This window comes from Biomphalaria glabrata, chromosome 14, assembly GCF_947242115.1.
Source record: "Biomphalaria glabrata chromosome 14, xgBioGlab47.1, whole genome shotgun sequence".
Taxonomy (NCBI): domain Eukaryota; kingdom Metazoa; phylum Mollusca; class Gastropoda; family Planorbidae; genus Biomphalaria; species Biomphalaria glabrata.
In genome coordinates, this window is record NC_074724.1 from 31210536 (window position 1) to 31231379 (window position 20844).

The 20844-nt window shown below is 37.4% G+C and overlaps 1 protein-coding gene across 2 annotated transcripts in view; it reads right to left on the minus strand.

Annotated features, from left to right (window-relative positions):
• LOC106070741 (sex peptide receptor-like) overlaps positions 1–19662 on the minus strand; it is a 35678-nt gene extending 16016 nt beyond the window's left edge. For both annotated transcript variants that reach the window (XM_056011270.1, XM_056011271.1), the window contains exons 1-4: positions 19378–19662; positions 15948–16065; positions 15326–15586; positions 13117–13966 (exon numbers count right to left, since the gene is read on the minus strand). In XM_056011270.1, coding sequence (XP_055867245.1) covers positions 13117–13966; positions 15326–15585 — 1110 coding nt within the window. In that variant the 5' untranslated portion in view covers position 15586; positions 15948–16065; positions 19378–19662. The remainder of the gene's footprint in view (positions 1–13116; positions 13967–15325; positions 15587–15947; positions 16066–19377) is intronic.
• Positions 19663–20844: the final 1182 nt, after the last annotated feature.

Below are 20844 nucleotides of genomic sequence, written 5' to 3' on the forward strand. Positions count from 1 at the left end.
AAAATCCATTTTGTATGACAAAGCTAATCTAAGGAGAACAACTGCAAAATCACAACCATATATCTGAATACTACATGAATAAGCACCCTATATCTATATAAAACTAATTCACTAAGTACCAATTCAGGTTAATATTGTATTGCTTCATGTATTGCCATAGCTATAAATACATTTTGTAAATCCGAGAATAGGAAGTGGGATAAAAAACGTGTACAAAACGTAATAGGGGAAATAACTCTAACAATTACAACCACATAATAGGTAGCGTTTATTTCCAATGTTCGATACTAGAGAAAAAAATCGATTAGCAATAACTATTTACCTATTGTACTAATTTTTAGATTGATTTATATTTGGTTAGGTATAACAAATACATGTGTGTAAAAAATACATGCGTATAACACATACATGTGTATAACAAATACATGTGTATAACAAATACATGTGTATAACAAATACATGTGAATAACAAATACATGTGTATAACAAATACATGTGTTAAATTAAACTGAATCCGAGAATGTGTGTGGGAGAAATCATGTGTACAAAACTTGAACTAGACAGACCAGTGGCGTAGCTAGGGATTTGGTGGCCTCGGTAAGGGCCCCTGTATTGTGACATTCGATATAATGAAATAAAATAATGGCGTAATATTTAATGTAAAAAAAAACAAAAACATTTCGGACACTTATTTGGTGGCCCTCCTAAAGTGGGGTCCCGGGGAATTTTCATATGCCCCCCCCCCCCTCCATAACCCAAGGCTAGACCACTGAGACAGACAGACAGTGATCTGATATAAGCTTTGTTGAAAAAACTACTTATTTATGGTAAACCAGTTACACAGCTAACTTAAACAGTTAATGACCTGCTAACTAATGTCAAAAAAAAAAACGCAAAATAAAACCCTAATGCCATATCGCAAGGTGCTCAGGACCTAGCAAAGACCCTCCTTCGGGAAACAGTATCAGGAAAAAGAAGAAGAGGAAGACAGTTACAAATAGAAAGTGGATTTTAAGAAGGCAATCAGTAGCATTATCGCGTCTCGGCTTAAAGCAAAACTATTCTATCAACACTGTTATCAATACGCTGCTGCAGATTTGGCGACTTCTAGCGCAGCACTGCAGGGCCAAGAGAAGAAAGCCAAAATGTTAACGGCAGCTTCTCTAAGGATGTGCCAAATACTAGGAACACAATTGCATATCTGTGGTAGGGGGGAAAGGAGGTTCAAATGTGAAAATCCCCCCGAAATTTGTTTTCACATTAAATATTAAGCCATGATCTCATTTCCTGATGTCAAAAACCAAAATGAAGGGGCTCGTAAAGAGGTCAAGGCCCACTCCCCCAATGGCCCCCAAATCCCTACGCCACTGGTAACAACATCATTTGTTTTAATTTACAAAAACCTAAACTTAGATCGTTAGCAAGTCGGACACATGAAAAGTGGAGCGTAACATTGCATCAGGGGGGTTCCGATTTTATGCCAATTCAAGGCAGGAAACTAATGTGGGAAATCCGGAAATGCGAGCACAAAAGAATGCCATAAACTCTATTCATTCGCCATGGAACTGACTGACACTTTCAATTGACCGTGAACTAAACAATACAGCGCAATGACAAAAAGTGGGTAGAAATAAAATGGGGAGGAGGGAACAAGGAAGGAACAGCTATTTGTTTCACTTATCAGATTCTTTTTGCATACGTCCTTTAAACAGCCTTTTTTTTTTCTCTCCCCTAAATGCAGCCTTGACTCTAATCAGATTCACCTCACAATTCATTATGGGGCTGCATGGCATCAATAAAATGGGCTGACATGGAAATAACTCGGGTCATTATCCCAAGATGTCAATCGGACATTCCAACAGGCGCCTCAATTTTATTTTTTTTTGTTCTTCCTTTCCTTTCAGTGTCACCGCCCTCTTTACGTCACGTGATATCTGGATTTGTATCAGATAATCTTTTTACAAAACTTATATCAACTCTGTCTGTCTGTCTGTCTGGTAAAAACTGTGTACACGTTATTTGTTTCACACCCTATCTCGGATCAAGCTAAAATTTCGCTCATTTATTTTTTTCCGAACAAAAGGATCAATTAAAAAAAAAAAATTAACCAATTAGTTAATCAACTTTTGGTAATTAATATATTGCTGGTATCTCTAACAAGGGAAAGAAATTTTACTTGAGTGAAGCGGTGGTATAGGCTGACTTATTTCTTTTTATAGGTCGCCGCTTTAAATTAGGTTTGAAACAATCAAACATAACTATACAATCTTCTTCAGGCGTAAGCACTTGACGAGCAGAATGGTTAGTATGTCGGTTTGAGGAGTCCTGAGCTCGAATTCAGGTCGTCTCCCCCCACCCCACCCATTTCTTTTTTTTTTTTTTTTGTAAATCTTTTCTTTAGAACCGATTACGATAAAATCCGCCCAAATATTCATTTCTTTCTTTCACCCCCCCCCAACCCCATTTTGCCAAGAGGTCCAGGCAAGTGACAGGATCAAAGCGTAGTGAGAACGCTAAAGGCATCAAATAGCGCTAAACAAAAACATTGGTAAAAATATCTCCTATTGCTTAGATTTATTATTGTTAGCCTAGATCAGCGGTTCTCAACCTTTTATGCTCGGCGACCCCTTTTTACAATCCCCAACTCTGCGGCGACCCCCCCCCCCACACACACACATACAGCAATAGAAGAATGGACAATAACAAACCATATTTTCAATGGTCTTAGGCGACCCCGGGCAAATCGTCAATCGACCCCCAAGGGGGTCGCGACTCACAGGTTGAGAACCCCTGGCCTAGATCTATTAAAACAAATTAATTACATGACTGATTTAAACTGATTAATACAATTGCACTTCGAATAAGTTTTTTTTTTTGGTTTCTTTTTATAGTATTTTCGTGATGGTTATCTTGTTTAAAATGTGTTTCCACATAGTATTCCCTACTGCGCTGACTTCATTGGCTGCCTGGTAGTGTAATATGGGTTTCAAACCGATGGTCCCGGGTTCGAACTCTGCCCTCCGGCATCCCCCCCCCCCCCCCGCCGTCATGCGGGAAGTTTGGGCTAGTCTAATACGATGTAATAATCTTACATTCTTAGCCTGGTTGGAAAGGCTTATGCTAGAGTAATACCATCAGAAAAACATATATTTTCGTCTAAAAACATTGACATTGTAAACATTTTTTTTTTAAAGTTTTTTTTTCCTTTTCAAATATAATTGTAATTCGATGACCGATGTTGAGAAACAACGGAGTCTAGATCATTTCAAACAATGTCATAGTCGCTTCATAAATAGTGCAGAATCATAGATATTTCTTAAATTAATTATAGGGTTAAGTTTTACGAGAAGCACATCCGTTTATAATTAGTAATACGCCGTCATGTGGTTGAAGGAAATATTTTCATTATGGAAGAAACTCATGAACATGGATCTCGAGCAAAAGAATGTTAACTCTTTCTCTCCTAATCGACGATACCATCGTTGATTTGACCTCATTAAATTAAATTAATATTTAATTTTTTAAAACTTGACTTTGTGTTACATAAAAAGAGCATGCATTTCCTTTTAATTCTAGACCAAACACGACATTTTCTGATAACAAACAACAAAGCTATTGAAGCCCAATCATAACAGAGGAGTGAAATAGTAATGAGCAAAATGAATCACTTCAAAACGTGGAAAAATAATTACGGAGAGAAAGAGTTAATAAAAGAGATTATAATGACGATTTAATATACAGCATTGTTTTACTTCTATAGTAAAAGCAGGAATTGAAAAACTTTAACGCCTCATTTGTAACGAAGTTCTATTTTCGGAGTCTCTAAGTCCGTACAAACTGAAACACCATTGTGTTAACAAACATCTCCCACAGTTTTACCTTCAAGGACAGACACTATTATAGCTGCAAAGATGACAGAGTCAAGTAGCCAGGGCGATATGAAAGAAGAGTTGAAACGACTACTACAGCACTTGATGTATTTCACAAAATTTTACCATTGCGGTATTATAATAAAATCTCGTTGAGAAATATTTGTAATGTCTGCAAGTGTGCTTGATTGTTGGTTTCGAATTTAACGTTTGGTACAGAATCAGTCTCCTTCAAGTCATCGGAACTTAATTTAATTCATCGACGAATATTAGTAATTTCCACAACAATGACAGAAGTAACAAAAAACAAGTAAGTTAGCCCTTTGAATTTTGTGAATTCGAGTTTTTTAAACAATCATTTGAGTGTTTTTAAAGCGTTGTAATGAAGTCGATGAATTCAAAAATGTTTTTGCTATTTCACACTCAAGTTAGCGGAGATACAGTTCGAAAACGATGTTCTTTCGTTCGAATAGGAAAACAACATTATAGGTTGAACCGTCCCCTAGTGATGAATACTGATGAATATGAATTACAGCAACGAGTTTTATTTCCAACACCAAATCTTTGCAGTTAATTTGTTAAGTATATTTGATGCAGAAGATAAAATTTTGTCTGATCTTGCAAAGACCAATAAAATTCCTGATCTGGTGAAACAGAAACAAGCTCAACCTTTGCAATGACGTTGTGGCTTATTTTTCACAAGCAGTCGCAACTTTTAAGTAGCAATGTATGACTCAATGGATGAGCTTACCATGTCCAGTCATGTTATCTAAACTGTCACATAAGTGTAAAATCATGAATATAGAGAACACGCAATGGTGGTATATAAATACAACTCACAAAGATACAACCTCATTTATTTTCTGTTTAGCTAGTAGCAGAAACATGTAGTGTTTCTTGATTAAACATACCACTTTGGCAAGTCCTGACAGTTGTTGACATTTGATTTTAAATGTTATACATGACCCCCACCCCACACCCAAAATAAAATCTAAAAATTGTAGGGTTCGGGGTCGCGCATAGTGGACAACTGCAAAAAAATGGTCGAGGTACCAAAAAGGTTGAGAACCGCTGCACTAGCTCTTTACAAAACCATTTGATGATCATTCAGTAACATCAGTTGACTTGAGAAACCGATAAACTTTTTTTTTGTTTCTTTTAATTAATTGTTACGTTCTTAACAAGCATCCCATTAAGGTTTGGTTATACAGAGGAATAGATAGTAATGGAAAGATTATGTGTACGACATGGCCTAAGATTATGTGTACGATATGGCCTAAGATTATGTGTACGACATGGCCTAAGAATATGTGTACGACCTGGCCTAAGAATATGTGTACGACATGGCCTAAGATTATGTGTACGACATGGCCTAAGAATATGTGTACGACATGGCCTAAGATTATGTGTACGACATGGCCTAAGAATATGTGTACGACATGGCCTAAGAATATGTGTACGACATGGCCTAAGATTATGTGTACGACATGGCCTAAGATTATGTGTACGACATGGCCTTAGAGTATGTGTACAACATGGCCTAAGATTATGTGTACGACATGGCCTAAGATTATGTGTACGACATGGCCTAAGGTTATGTGTACGACATGGCCTAAGATTATGTGTACGACATGGCCTCAGGTTATGTGTACGACATGGCCTAAGATTATGTGTACGACATGGCCTAAGATTATGTGTACGACATGGCCTAAGGTTATGTCTACAGCATGGTCTAAGATTGTGTGTACAACATGACCTAAAAATATGTGTACGACCTGGCCTAAGAATATGTGTACGACATGGGCTAAACTATTATTTTGACATGTTTCGGGCGTTCCTTCACAACTTCTATTACAGCCTAGCACAAGACTCCTTGGGACCGCGGGTCAGGATGCCGGGAAGGGTTTCATCCGACCATATCCATAACCGTGAAAAGGTGGGAGGGGGGGGGGGTGTTAGGGAAAAGTGAATTCATGGGACCAAAGGTAGGTGAGCCGACTTGGTGGGGGGGGGGGGGGTTGGAGGAAATCAAGAGGAATGTTCCTATTGAATGGGGAATGTTAAAATTTTTAGAGCACCCTTAAAATGAAAAATTAGTGAATCTCACATTGACCTGCCATTTATATTCTCCTCTACCTCTAACCATCTTCACTTCTCCAATAAAAAAAAAAGATACTCCAATACCAAAAGAGCTGTAGAATTATGTTATAAATAGAAACATAGTGTATTTTAACTTGTATATAGCAGACATTTGTATTTTTTACATATTTCCTGTCTAACATTTTGTTCTATTTTGGAACTGCTAAATACTTCTGTATTATGGAAGAGTTTGTAAATACAACCTATATATACCAACATAATGTTCGTAAAACAGTTTAGTTGTTCCCTATTAGAAATGAAATATCTAAAAGTTTCATGCTACTAAGGTGAAAGATTTGAGTTTTAAAAGTGGGAAATGAAAAGTGTTTCATGTACCAAATTAAAAATGTATAAAATACGTAATTGGTCACCTCTACTGCGGATAAAGTCTTAGTCTGCGTACGTATTTTATGACAAGTTCCGCGATCTGTTTCACTGAGACGTCTTGTTCAAGGCTAAGACGATTTTAGAATTAATTTGATCCTATTGTAAAAATAATGAATAATATTGTTTTAAAAAAAAAGTAAATCTAAACTAAAAAAATAGTTCATTTGAAAGGGAACTAATCACACTCAAATCTTTCCCGCAGCATTGTTAAAAGACGTTGCAATGACCCCACGTGACAACAATCGTGATCCAGAAGTGTGTTATTAAGTGAGTCTAGAGCAGCGGCAAGAGTATGCGGTTAACGGAGGTTGTCGAACAAACATCACAAGGGTTCTCATGTTTTTCTTCAGTATAATGAGGGTTATAAGAAGTGTTTCTATTCTAGACGAACTTATAACTTCGTTATATAGGACTACACTAGCTGTACCCGCGCTCAATCATGGACATACGCTGGCAGGACCGCACTACAAACAGCGATGTCCTTGCGAATGCCGGTATGGACGGCATAGAGGGACTTCTTATGGTCAGACAGCTACGCTGGGCAGGGCACGTATCCCGTATGGGAGACGAACGTATGCCAAAGGCAGTCTTTTTTGGTGAGCTAAAAGGTGGTCGACGTAACAGAGGCGCACAACGGAAACGCTTCAATGACCAGCACTATGTATATGAATGAATGTGTATGCCATGTTCCATTAAATAGCTAATATAAAATACTATAAAAATGGGTTTACCCGATTGTTCAAAAGTTTCCTTCTGTACATTTGGCCTAGCCTTTAGGCATTTGTTTTTAATTTTAGGGCCTTCTTGTTGTGGGAGAGATGTTTAACAAGCACTTCGGTCTCCGCCGTGATTTAAGAACAATTCATGCCAAATTTTATAAAGATGGGTCAAACGGTTTTGATTGCTATTCGGGACATATATACATACAAATATACATACATGCTTACATTCATGCATACATACATAAATACATACATACGTACATACATACATACATACATACATACATACATACATACATACATACAAACAAACATACATACATACCTACATACATACATACATACATACATACATACATACATACATACATACATACTTACATACATACATACATACATACAAACATACATACATACATACATACATACATACATACATACATACATACATACATACATACATACATACATACGCCTTACTTTTTGCTTTATAGTTTAGATGACAGCGTCTGCCAAGCTATTTACAAAATTAAGTTGTTATTGGTATGATACAACAGCGTTTCTCAAACTGTGGGGTGGTTGTAACACCTCAATGTTTCTTCACACTCTAGTATCAGCCAGTCTCACCGTTTATTGGAACCTTTGACCTTTTCTTACTTACGATGAAATACATAGTGCGCTGTAGACGCCAGGAAAATGAAGTCCTGATTTTAAGAATGGAGGAACATTTTTGTTCTTGCGTCGTCATTTGAACGAATTTGAGAAACGCTGTTTCGAATAATATTCAAGCTACTGTTATAGCAAAAAAATTTTTATTGCAGTCATAAGAATTAGAACAGTGATGCCCAACCTAATTTTATCTACGGGCCATTTTTATTTCCAAAACTCCTGTCGTGGGCCACATGACCGAAAAGGTACAAAAAATAAACGAATTGACCTGAAGCTATTTTTATTTGTAACCTTTGAATCTAGTACTTACCTTAGTTAATGGGATATTTGTAGTTTAACTTTTTTTTAGGCGCCAAACCATTTCGACGTTTCGGCGGCCAGGACGGAAACACGTCGCGGGCCTGATCTGGCCCGCGGGCCGTATTTTGGGCATCTCACTAAATTTGACGAAAGCACAATATAGTAAATGTCAAATATAAAACTTTTTTGATAGGCGATTGTCTTTGTAGCTACCTGAATTTACTTCTTTATGAGATAGTTCGTTTTGGTCTGTGTCTACTAGCTTTGCTCTGAGGCTCCATTCTGATTCAAGATATCTATTACATTGTTAAATCTACTGTAAGACTAGCCAACATATGTTAAAAGATTAATGTATCCTTCTTTTTGGTGAACTGTCGAAATGTTATTTTCTAGCCTGATGATGCGTGAATCGTTCCATGTAGCATATTTAAGCTATGGGCGCTGTATAAATTTAACTTATTAGTTGATTTAGATAAAGATTCATGAAAGGTTCCTAAATGGTTATTTGTTACAACTATGGGCGCTATATAAATTTAACTTATTAGTTGACTTACATAACAATTTAGGAAAGGTTTCAAAATCATTGCATATTTTTTGGTCGTTATTTTTATTTTGTTCTATTTCATTTGGGAGCCGTCCTATTCACTTCGCCTATGGCCTCCTTTGACCTAAGGCCGGCCCTGTGGCTGCTCTTGATAAAACCGAATGCATGTTTTGATCACACAAGTCGAGGCTGAACTCTGGACGGAGATTCAATGCGCATGCTAATCATTCACATTAAAACCTGATCAGTAGCGCGGGGAATGAAAGGTCTACGCTTTAAGACGTATTAATTGCGTCATAGCCTGTGGGTTTCTTAAAACAGAATAATCTCCGTCCCAAACTGACAAGCACATCTATCAGAATTGACGGCATTTTAAAACCAGTTTTAAAAAGTTTAAAGAGTGCAGTCTATACCGTTGCTATGACGCCATCACCTCTCTCTCTTTTGTTTCAATTTGGATAATTACATATAATGTACAGAGTTCTAAGGAGTAAACAAACTAATTGGAGATATCATTTTTATTGTGTTTGTGCTATCCGTACACCAGTCTGTCACGTTTAAATCTCAAAAAACTAATAGCACTTTTCAGAGTCTAATTTCACCATTTTGGACATGCCAAAAATAGATGCAAGGCTTAAATTTGTATTTGCCAAAACTATTCTAGAGTCTGCATGTCTTTCTTATATCGAAATCGTCTGCTTAGTTACGTACTGTCGCTCTGTTGACGTATTTTGCGTCTGATAATACCTTATCTCTCAATATTGCAAGTTTTAACTCTCATTTTGTTTATAAATCAAAATTAATTCATAAAAACTAATTGACTGATTAAATGGTTATTTTTTTAAATTTGATTAACGTGTTTTCATCGACAAATAAATAAATGTGCAAAGTATTAACTTGAACAGATAATGTTAAATCGGAGAATAAAAAAGTGAAAGTTTCCATCCAGACAGACAAACAGACAAACGGAGTGATTGAATACAGAATTTGTAAAAAGAATTCCATATTAAAACATTTGGATCGAAATTATATAAACAAAAACAAAAAAATTCCATCATCACTACTAAGCTACATGTCTATACTTTGACTAGAAGCAATAACTCTTATCAAGTATACCCCAAAACATCATTAGTAGAATCACAAAAACTTAAGAGATACTTCAGGACAGGTGACTTTAATAGTTAAATAGCGATAACGCATTAACACTGAGCTGGTCACTTACAAATACAAAAACACAGCTTAATAAACTGTACAGAGAGGCACAAAGATAAAGTAAAAAAAAAATAAGTTCCCCTTTCAGACCTTGCGATCCATAACATGATGTAAAGGTCATCTGTTTCTGTGACCCACGGTAATCTAGGTAGGGTGTCATGCGGCCAGCACAACGACCAACCGCCTTTACTTTTTCCCCAACTTATGTCAGTTACCCATTAGAGCTGGGTGGACTCAGAGGCGCACAAAGATACAGAAATGAAATATCCAGTCTTCAAGTTCAAACATTAGAGCTGGGTGGACTCAGAGGCGCCCAAAGATCCAGAAATGAAATATCCAGTCTTCAAGTTCAAGGATATCATCACATTTCTAATTCCACGTCTATGACGAATTCGTATAAGTATTCTTGCTTCTCATGTGCCTCTACAGCATGCAACGGGTTGCCTGAATCAGCCATGTAAGCCAATGACCTAGCAGAGCTTAAGTCTCTTATTAACATGCACGACTTATAAGTGCTTATAACTTTATTATCTTCTTTATTTGAAGAAACGTTTGTAAATTATAAGATAAGAAGAAATATTGAATATAAAAGTAAACAATTTCCTTATATGAATCTACATGCTAAATTCTTATGACGATAAGGAATAATGATAAATAAATCCAGGGTGTGGATATATTTAAACATATAAAGAAACATGAAGAGTCCCTAAAACAAATATGGAAAAGCTTCAAACCTCTGTTAACGGAGGCCTACGCCGGATATTAGGAATTAGGTGGCCAGAAAAGATGACTACAGTCAATTAGTGGGAGAGAACTAGACAAAGGCCCTTAGCCCAAGACACCACAAAGCGAAAGTGGAGCTGGATAGGACACACGCTGCGAATGTTGTAAGGCAGGCGCGTGATTGTAATCCGCAAGGAAAGGGAAAGTTAGAAGACCCAAGCAAACCTGGAAGAGGTCAGTCATAAATGAGGCTGAGGATACCGGAATGATATGATTGCGAGATGAAGAAAGCTGCTCAGAACCGAGTCGGTGGAGAGGTAGGGTTGTGGTCTTATGCTCCACTGAGAGTGCACAGGATTAACATATATGTATATATATTGTGCTATATTGGTACACACGCGCCATGAATAAGACACCAATTCACAAGTTTTACCGTTGAGAGACTTAAAGTTAAAGTTAGATTCATTGAAATTTAAATAAAAGACACGTGTGATTATTACTAAAATGTATAAAGACGAATGTAAAAGATCATGGAACATTTATGTAAGAAATTGTTTTTCATTCTTTTTCATTTAGACTCCCCCCCCCCCCTATTTGCGCGTGTTCGTTTAATAAAAGATTTTTATTGCGTCTGTTCATTTTGTTATTTTATTGCGAGTGGCTTCCCTTGGGTGAGAATTTAAAATGTCCGATTGGGTTGTATCACGCTAAAGGAAAGGTCAGATTCTCTCTTGTTACATACTTTCTGTCTCCCTCTCCGTGGATCTATCTATCCCTTCACACCATTCTATTTTCTTTTCTGTCTTGATCATTCTCTGTCTAAATCTTCCTCTTTCTAATTATTTTTTTTTATCTGACCATTTTAACTTTCATGTTTTAGTTCTACTTCATTTTCTTTTTTTTTTCTTTCTCTCCCCCAGCTATCGTTCTTTCTCTCTCCCTCTCTCGCTTCCTTTCTCTCCTTTTCAGTTTGCTCTCTCTCTCTCTTTCCTTCTCTCTCTCGTTCTCATGTTCTCTCTCTCTCTCTCTCTCTCTCTCTCTCTCTCGTGTTTTTTTCTCTTTCCTTCTCTCTCTTTCCCTCTTTCTCGACCTTTTTTTTTAACTGACCAATTGACCTTTCATATTTTTTATTACTTCTCTGTGAGTCTCTCTCGTACTCTTTTGCGCTCTCTCTCTCTCTCTCTCTCTCTCTTGCTCTCTTGCCCTCTTTCGTAATCTCTCTCTGCTCCCCTCTCTCTCTCTAGCTCTCGTTCTCTCCCTCTCCATCCCTTACTCTCTCTCTATCTCGCTTCCCATATCTCATTCCCGCTTACTCCCCCAGTCTCTCTACACCACTCCCCCTCTCTCTCTCTATTTCACTCCATCTAACTCTCTCTATCTCGCTCCTCCCTGTCTCCCTCTCTGTCTCGCTCCCTCTCTTTCTCTGTCTCTCTCTCCGTCTCGCCCTAACGATTTTCTCTTTTATCCTTTAGGGTACAGAAAGGAATGGAGAAAGACGTTCGACAAATCTTGTATGGTGCCCCAACGGTCCAACAGACCAAGGGATAGGTAAAGGTCAAGGGTCAAGGTGAAGGGAAGGGAGCACGAGGACACAGACGCTCAAAGAAAAGCTGTCAGGACAAAGAGTGGACAGGCCTCGCTCTTGAAACTATGCTACGACCAAAATAATGCACTCATGATAAAGATATATTACTTTTTACCTCTGGATAATTTTATCAGCTAATATGTCAGCAATATAACAACAATACAATACATCCATAAGTTCTATAACCAATAAGCAACTACGTACAAAGCTACTGAACTTCTGAACACATTAAAACCTTGCGATTCACCAGGCAGTCAATGTAAAGCTTATCTGTTTCTATATTCAGAGTCCAGAGCAGGTCTTAGACCACTGCAACCTATGCGATCGCGATGGGCCCCGCACTTTTATTTGCCCCGCGCTAATTCTAAATCTTCCAAAAACTCATGAAAATCTCCAGAACAAATAGACAAAATTGTCGTTTTGGCGTGTCATTCAATATAGAAAACGCCAATTCAACGTTCGATTTAAAAAGGTATTGTCAGCTTTAATTTATTTTTAAAAAGTCACTGGCATATAAATATAGATCTAAATCTATCTCGAACTCTTACAAAAATCAAAAGCGATATTGTATAAATTTGATAATGATTGTGTACGCCATAAAGAATGAATAAAATGCAAAGGCGAATTTATTTTCCAATAAAAAACTTTAATTTTTACTTAATATGTCCTTATTCCTACCCAGATTTTACCGTACATATTTCACCAATTCCTAAATTATAATATTAGAGATTTTACCGTACATATTTCACCAAGTCCTAAATTATAGAGATTTTACTGTACATATTTCACAAAGACCTAAATTATAAAGATTTTACCGTACATATTTCACAAAGACCTAAATTATAGAGATTTTACCGTACATATTTGTCTTGCCACGTCCAAAAGTAGAAATGTTACAGGATACTGCTGAAGAGAGAAATGCTATATAGTATATAACATGCTATGAAAATGAAAGAATATACTTACTGGTAAAGTTGACTCCGACACTAAACTAACGGCAAATGTTTCTTTAATTATGAGGCAAAGCATTAATATTCCTAGAGGGAACTCCACCAAAAGGAAGAGACCCACCACAGCCACCAGCATCAGGGTGGTGCAGTTGGATTCCTTCAACTTCCGGCTCTCGCTCTTCTTATTCTGCCGCAGCAGCTGCATCCGCCTCTGTTGCGCCACCCGCATGGCGTAGATCAGCAGTGCGTTCATCACCACCAGGGAGACGCAGGGGATGGTGTTGATGAAGATGACCCGAAACCAATAGTATATCCCGAAGAAGGTGTTGACGTGGTCCTTAATCCAGGGGCGGTACGTCATGCTGCAGGTGGAGACGACGGTCTGGTTGTCCAGGAGGGAGGCGATGTAGACCTCCGTGACGTCGTTCTCGAAAAATCTCAGGATTTGGCTCAGGGTGGCGATGACGTAAATGGCCACCGTCCCGTAGATGACGTTGCGGATGGTGCACCAGGAGCGGGCCTTAAAAGAGTGGCAGACGTAGATGTAGCGCTGGATGGCGAGGGCCATGGTCAACCATATTGACGCCGTGTGGAAGATGGTAGGTATGTACTCCATAAACACCTTGACAGCGTAGCACCAGTTGTAAGGGACGAACTCGTGAAGGCGCTCTGTAGCGTAGAAATGTATGAATATCGGAACCGGAAAAAGCCCAGTGAACATGTCGGACAGTGCCATGGCAATGAGGATAGCATTGGTTGGACTGCGCATGTGCGGTTTCAGGAGAACAATGCAGACGAGAGTATTGTTGATGACGGTCAGTAGAACCAGCACTGGTGATATATATCCATTAATGATAACAGCATAGCTTAAGAAAGGAAGAAAAAAAAAAGAGTTTCTTGACAAAAAATGGACAGCGCAATATTAACGACATTAAGAAATAAGACAAGATAAAACTTAACGTAGTGTTGCTTATGATTATGTAGAATACAAACAAAAATGTGAGTAGCTGTAAGGGGACATAATTGTAAGCTTGGATGCAACATATTGTTATAACTGAAGGGAGGCAACTCAGCGAGATAGAGGTGTTTATTTACATGGAGACATGACAAACACATAGGACATCTGCCTTGAACACAGCATCTTCATCTCGGCTCTAGACTTGGGAGGAAATCGTTCTACTTTCTCCTGTCAACATCCTTCTTAGACTAGTCTCTGGCTGTGCGCAACTTCTGCACTATTTTGGATGGCGGTGTGCATGGCAGGGTTATAACATTATGTTTGAAAGAAAGAACTTGATTTGTTAAAAAAAGTACTTTAAGGGGCTTTCATTTGAGGTATGCAAAAAAAAAAAAAGTGGGCGGCCTAAAAGTTCGTGGTTGGTAACGAGGACTTTCGATTTGAAAATGCTGACACAAAATTGTGTGATAAATGTATAAGAGCCGAACAAAATGTGATGGGGAGAGGCGTTTCATTGAAAAAGTAGTTTGTTATGTGTGTGTGGTAAGGGCTTTATAGTGTAGGCGGACGAGAAGGTTTCAACTGATGGGCCTAAATTGTATTTGGAGATACTCTTTATTTTTCACAAAAAATCTTATACTATTTACAGAAATATGTTGAAAATATGGTCATCAATTGTTTCCCTTCTAAAGAGCCGCCCGTGTTTGTTACTATTTATATTGAATAGTTGTAAAAGTGGTGTATTTACTGCTTGCATAAGTGATTTTAAAAATCTAGTTTTTTCGCTTTCAGGAAAAAAAAATTAGTCTTTGCATCAGAACTTTGAATGGACTAAAATATTAAGGTGTCAGAATTTCACTAACTTTTATAGTTTACGAGATCTAAACGGGACGGACGGACGGACAGATGAACAGGCATTCCACACAAAACTAATAGTGTCTTTTCCCTTTTCGGGGGCCGCTAAAAAGAGATATGATATCCTCTTCATCTCCGAAGTTAGGTATCCGTGAATTGAATTACGCCTTAACTGAAAATATTTCTGACATATAGAGAAACTAAACAAAGGAACCAATAAATCAGAGGCGTAGCTAGAGTGGGAGGAGGAAGGAGGAGAATTTGAAAATCCCACCGGGCCCCCACTTTAGTGTTTTTAACCGCAAAATGCAGGGTCCGCAAGAGAGATCGTGTTCCCCGGGTCCCAAAATGATGGCAAATTCCTAGCTACGCCACTGCAATAAACATAGAACTCATCCTTAAAAAACCTAACCTGGAAGTAGTGTTCTCGTCCAGACGATAGCCATCCGGTTTCGTCGAGCAGTTGGTGAACTCGTACATCGTTTCATTCATACCCGCCAGCTGATTATAGTTGGTCTCCGCCTCTGAGAGAACTGCGTCGTCTAAGGCCGTGATGGCGTAGTTACATATAAGGACCAGACACTCCAGGAAGGAGCGGTTAAAGACGGCGGGCTCCAGAGACGCTTCGTTGAAACAGTTATAGGAGCAGCGCTGTTTGCAATCAGGAGACATCCTAAAAGGTTAAAAAAAAAGGCAAATAACCTTATTTTGATTACTCTTTAGAAGTAAACATCTAATATTACTTTCTACATATAATTAATAGCTTTAATTATATATATTCAGGGTTGTTTTTTTTGTGACGGTACGCACCGGCACGGCGTTCAGCCACCTTTTTGAATGTGGGGAAAAAAATATAACTTCTCTTGTATTTTAACGTATAGCCTACTATTAATTTATTAGTAGTTGTAAGTAAGGCAATCAATCACTGAGTACCGGCACATAATTACTGGGTACCGGCACCTATTTTTTTTTTACAAAAAAGCACTGGTAGTGTGTGTGTGTGTTTAGTGTGTGTACATATATAAATGACCAACTTTTGTTTTAGAGAATAACCAAAACTTGTTTCATTTAGTTGTTACTGTCTTCTATCAACAGTTTGGTGTCAGAAGTAGGCCTCCACAAGGGGTTGCAACTTAGTTTAATCTTCAGTATCTGGAAATAGAATAGAAATAAAAACATTGATCGAGTGTCGAATTCTTTTATTATTATCAAATACGTTGAAGATAAGAAATATAATTTACAAAATGAGAGAAGTAATACATTTTAATGAACAAAATCGACCTGATAATATAGTGTAATTAACAAGAAGGACGTCCTAATATAGTTACATGAACATGATTGACGTGTAATATGGCTAAATGAACAAGAAAGACGTCATAATACAGTTACAGAAACAAGAATGACAACATGGTAGAGTTACGAACCGGAATATTTTTAAAGTAAACTTTACAAAAAAAATGTTTAGTAGAAGCAAATAACACGAAAACGAAAAGATTGACCCAAATCCTCTCGACAACATATGATTATTACGAATTATAATATAATTTATGCATGCAAGATTTAAGCGATTATAAGTAGCAACTAGATTAAATTTAAACTTAATGTAAATTTTAAAAAAAATGAGGCAGATAATACAAAATGGCATTTTGGATAGCCTTCAACTGTTTCAAGCGTGCCTACTTTGATCTACAGTGGATTTGATTCTTTTGTTGGTGTATTATTTAAGAAATGTGTTTTAATGGTTGGTTTTTTTGTTGTTAAGTCCGGGAGTTATGTTTGAAAATCTGGTAATTTGTTCTCTGAAGTTGGGTAGATGGTGATTTAGGGCTAGTTCGTCAGTAAGTTGGATTAGAGTTCTTTGCTTTTTTTTTTTTATTTGCTTGTTTTTCCTAGTTCTCTATGTTAGTAATTTATTCGGATGGTCATCCTCCAGCCGTCTCTAATTTTCAATAGCTTCTAATGCTGCTCTGTTGGGCCTTAATTTTTTAAGTAAAAAAGAAAGAAACTTAAATTTAGCTAGAGAACTAGGCCTAGATCTAGATCCAGCATGGGTTTTGAAATGACATTTGAGATCTTAAAAAGAACTATCATGTCGGGTAATTTCCAAGTATAATGCATTATTTGATTCATGAGTTTCATAAATTAATGTTCAGGAGAATTGTGCGCATCGTCTTCTTAGTGTAAAGGTCTATTATTGGAATATTATAAAGGGTAGTAGATCTATACATTCGCTTAACCAGGAGTCTTTCTCGGGGGAAGGGTAATTAAGTTGTAATGTCATCACAGCGCCTCCAGCCTACTTTATATGTTTGTTAACATCGCTCTAGAAATTAAATTGTTATTATTATAAATGGTCTCATCGGTTGATAAGTTTCCTGACACGAAATTTCACTGTTAGTCCAAGAACTATTTTTGGTTTAACCTACATTTCCAGTGTGTCCTGAATTATAGCCACAGAGGGGGGGGGGTAGGTAATAAATGACTTTCCGTAGTGAGAAGTGATATGTAGAAGTACTTTAGAATGAATTGTAATGCATGAGGATGGGCTTAATTTAACCAACTAAGGGGGTTTGTGCGAGTGTGTGTGTGTGGGGAGTTGTCTGTGTGCGTGTAGGTGAATATGTGTGTGTCTGTGTGTAGTAAAGAGAAGAACTCAGTGCGGCTGGTCCGAGGTGATAACAGGAATGTCACTGTCATCCAAGCAAAGACAACTGCTGCTGACTTCGCGAACGTGATTAGGAGCTTAGTCAATTTTTTTTACTGTTTTTTTTTTATTTTTTTAATTTCTTTTTTTGTTCATTTTGTCTCTCTGTCTGTCTGTCTGTCTCTCTTTCTTTTAATGTCTCTCTCTGTCTCTCTCACTATGTCTCTCCCTCTCTGTCTCTCTCTTTCTGTCTCTCTCTTTCTCTCTGTATGTCTATCTCTCTCTGTCTCTCTCTATGTCTCTCTCTCTTTCTGTCTCTCTCTTTCTGTCTCGCTCACTCTCTTTCTGTCTCTCTCAATCTCTTTATGTCTCTCACTCTCTTTATGTCTCTCTCACTCTCTTTCTGTCTCTCTATGTATGTGTGTCACTGTCTCTCTCTCTGTATGTGTGTCTCTCTGTCTCTCTCTTTGTCTGTCTCTATCTCTGTCTGTCTGTCTGTCCGTCTCCATTTTCTACCCTATATCCTCGTTACTAAATTAATGCCATTCTTCTTTTCTCTCTCAACTCTCATCTATTATAGTTCGTTTTTTCCAGTATTTTTTAACACTCCGTCTGTTTCTCTGTCTGTCAGGAATTATTTATTGTCTATGACAACACATGAATCTATAAAAAAAAAAAAAACAACTTGTTAACCCTTAAAGTGCTTAGCTGTTTTACAATGAGTGCATATAAAATGGAATTACAATTCTGATGCGGCGGGGGAGGGGGGGGGGAAACAAGTAGTATTCACCCGTCAATAAATAGCAGGGCCGGACTTAACCATTGCGGGGCCCTATGCGAAACGGATTGAGCAGGGCTCAGTTTGGGTAGGGTTACGAATAATAAATAAAAATTACGAGTTTGTATTAGGAAATAAATTCGTCTTTGCATTTTATTCATTCTTTACTACGTACATGATTACTTTACGAGACTAGTGAAGTCATACATTATATCATAAAAATTGTGTTTCTTACATAGATCACGCTCAAAAGCAGGAATTACCAAAGGTTTCAATCTATCTACGACAATTGTTGACCTCAAGTAATTCTTCCTTAGTTTGAGGTGCGAGAATCTTATTTTATCAGATTCCACAATTATGGGTATTGCATAATGCTTGTTTTTTCGGGTAAATCAGGATGCCGCGGAAAATCTGTTATAAGTTATAAAATGGTTTAATTTACACCTAGGATAAGCGTGGGGCTTTTGAAAGTGCGGGGCTCACTGTGGTCGCATAGGTTGCAGTGGCCTAAAGCCAGCCCCGCAGAAAAGCGGAGTATGCTGCGGCGTATGCTACGCCGCAGAGCGACTAGTAAATAATTTTGTTACTGTTGTATGTGTCTTTATAGATTCTTATGAAAATATCGTGTTCACTTAATTGGCAGTAATTGACATTGAATGCATTCATACTTGCTATATAAGATCTAATTTGTATTAGATTGACCTACTTTGAAGTATGTTGACCTTCTTTCTATTATATTGACCTACTTTGTGTTGATCTCTTTTGTTATGTTGACATACTTTGTAGAACATTAACCTACTTTCTAATATATTCACCTACTTTGTATTATGTTTACCTCTTTTTTGTGTTGTTGACCTACTTTGTATTATGTTTACCTCTTTTTTGTATTGTTGACCTACTTTTCCTCTATTGACCTACTAAGTATTATGTTTGCCTACTTTCTATTACGTTAACGCAATGAGTATTTAATATCATACGATTTGGTGTGTATGCGATTCACGGCTTGAGCCGTTAACAGCGTTTTCTATTTTTAAGTACCAACCTAATAGAGGCACCAGCAGAGGGCGTCCTTAGTATTCAGCAGACGTAGATGCAGGAAAACGTTAGCCAGGACAAACAGGAGGCAGGAGACGACGCACGTGACAAAAGAGTTGAACCCTGCTGTGGCAGCCCTGGGGTGCCTGGCCGCAGCCTGACTGTAGCTGGCAGCTGAGAGGGAGAGTCTGGTAGATGAATTGGACAGGCGCTGTGAGGTCACCGCCAGTACTCCATGATACATGGCCAGTGGGGGGAACAGCTAGGGTGAAGAGGGGTGGTAACAGAAGGGAAAGGGAGGTGTTCAACTGTGGAGGCGAAACAAACAAAGAAAAATAAAATCTTGGATTAAATAGAATGTTAGCCGAATCTTACATGACTATAAGTATAAATGAAACAAGACTGAGCAGGAAAATGAATGTAGGTCATTCATAATGTAAACCAGGGTTTCCCAAACTGTGTTCCGCGGAACCCTCCCTTTTGTTCCGCAATGCCTGAATATGTGTTCCACAAACTGCTAGATTAATTAACTAGTAAGCCACCGGCGATTGAACCTCTCTAAAAAATAAGCAAAGTGTTCCGCTAAATACTCCGAATGTAAGAAGTGTTCCGTTAAGAAAAAAGTTTGGGAATCACTTAACGCTTTGAAGACAGACACGTTGACATCTCGCAGAATCTCACGAGATACTAAACAATTTCAACGACGGAACATTCGAATTCTAAGCCGACTTGTAAATGAAACAATTAAAAAACTATTTTTTTAAATCAATGCCTCCTTTATGGAGGGAGCGCGATACTTAACCTCTTGTCTTCCGAATCTGGGCCCTGGGTTCGAATCTAGCAACAGAAAATCAACATCTTATGAAACAACAAGAACTAGTGTGAATCTAGTAAATCTAATAAACAGACACACTGATTAAACCAGAAGTTCTTACAATCTTTTTTTTTTTCTTAACAGACAAACAAGAGCAGATAACTTTGTCCTGATCTGATAACAGTATAGGTCTAAATAATAATTTAAAAAAAAAACATGAGACGCCAGTGCAATTATATATTTTTGTTATTGCTTACTTTTTAATTAATTTTTTCTTTGGATGGGTGGAATAACTTTTAAAGAAAGAAATCGCTAAATATATATAAAATATAAAAGCTAGAACAAACAAAAGTACTTACGATGAATACTTCTACATTTCCAATGCTATTTATATAAATTTTATACACTTGCCCTATATCTTAATCACGACACAATAATAACACATCTATATTTTTTTTGTAAATTTAATTGCGGATATGTTTACTATAAATATTTTTTTGTTTAAATTAAAATTTGAGCGGCTGTACAAAAAAATAGATTACAAAAACTGAAATTTATATTTATTTTTTATGTAGATGGCAAGAAGAACACGCAAGCTTTGAGATAGAACAATACAAATCGTGTTTGTTTAACTTGTAGATGGAAGTTGTTGTTTTTTTT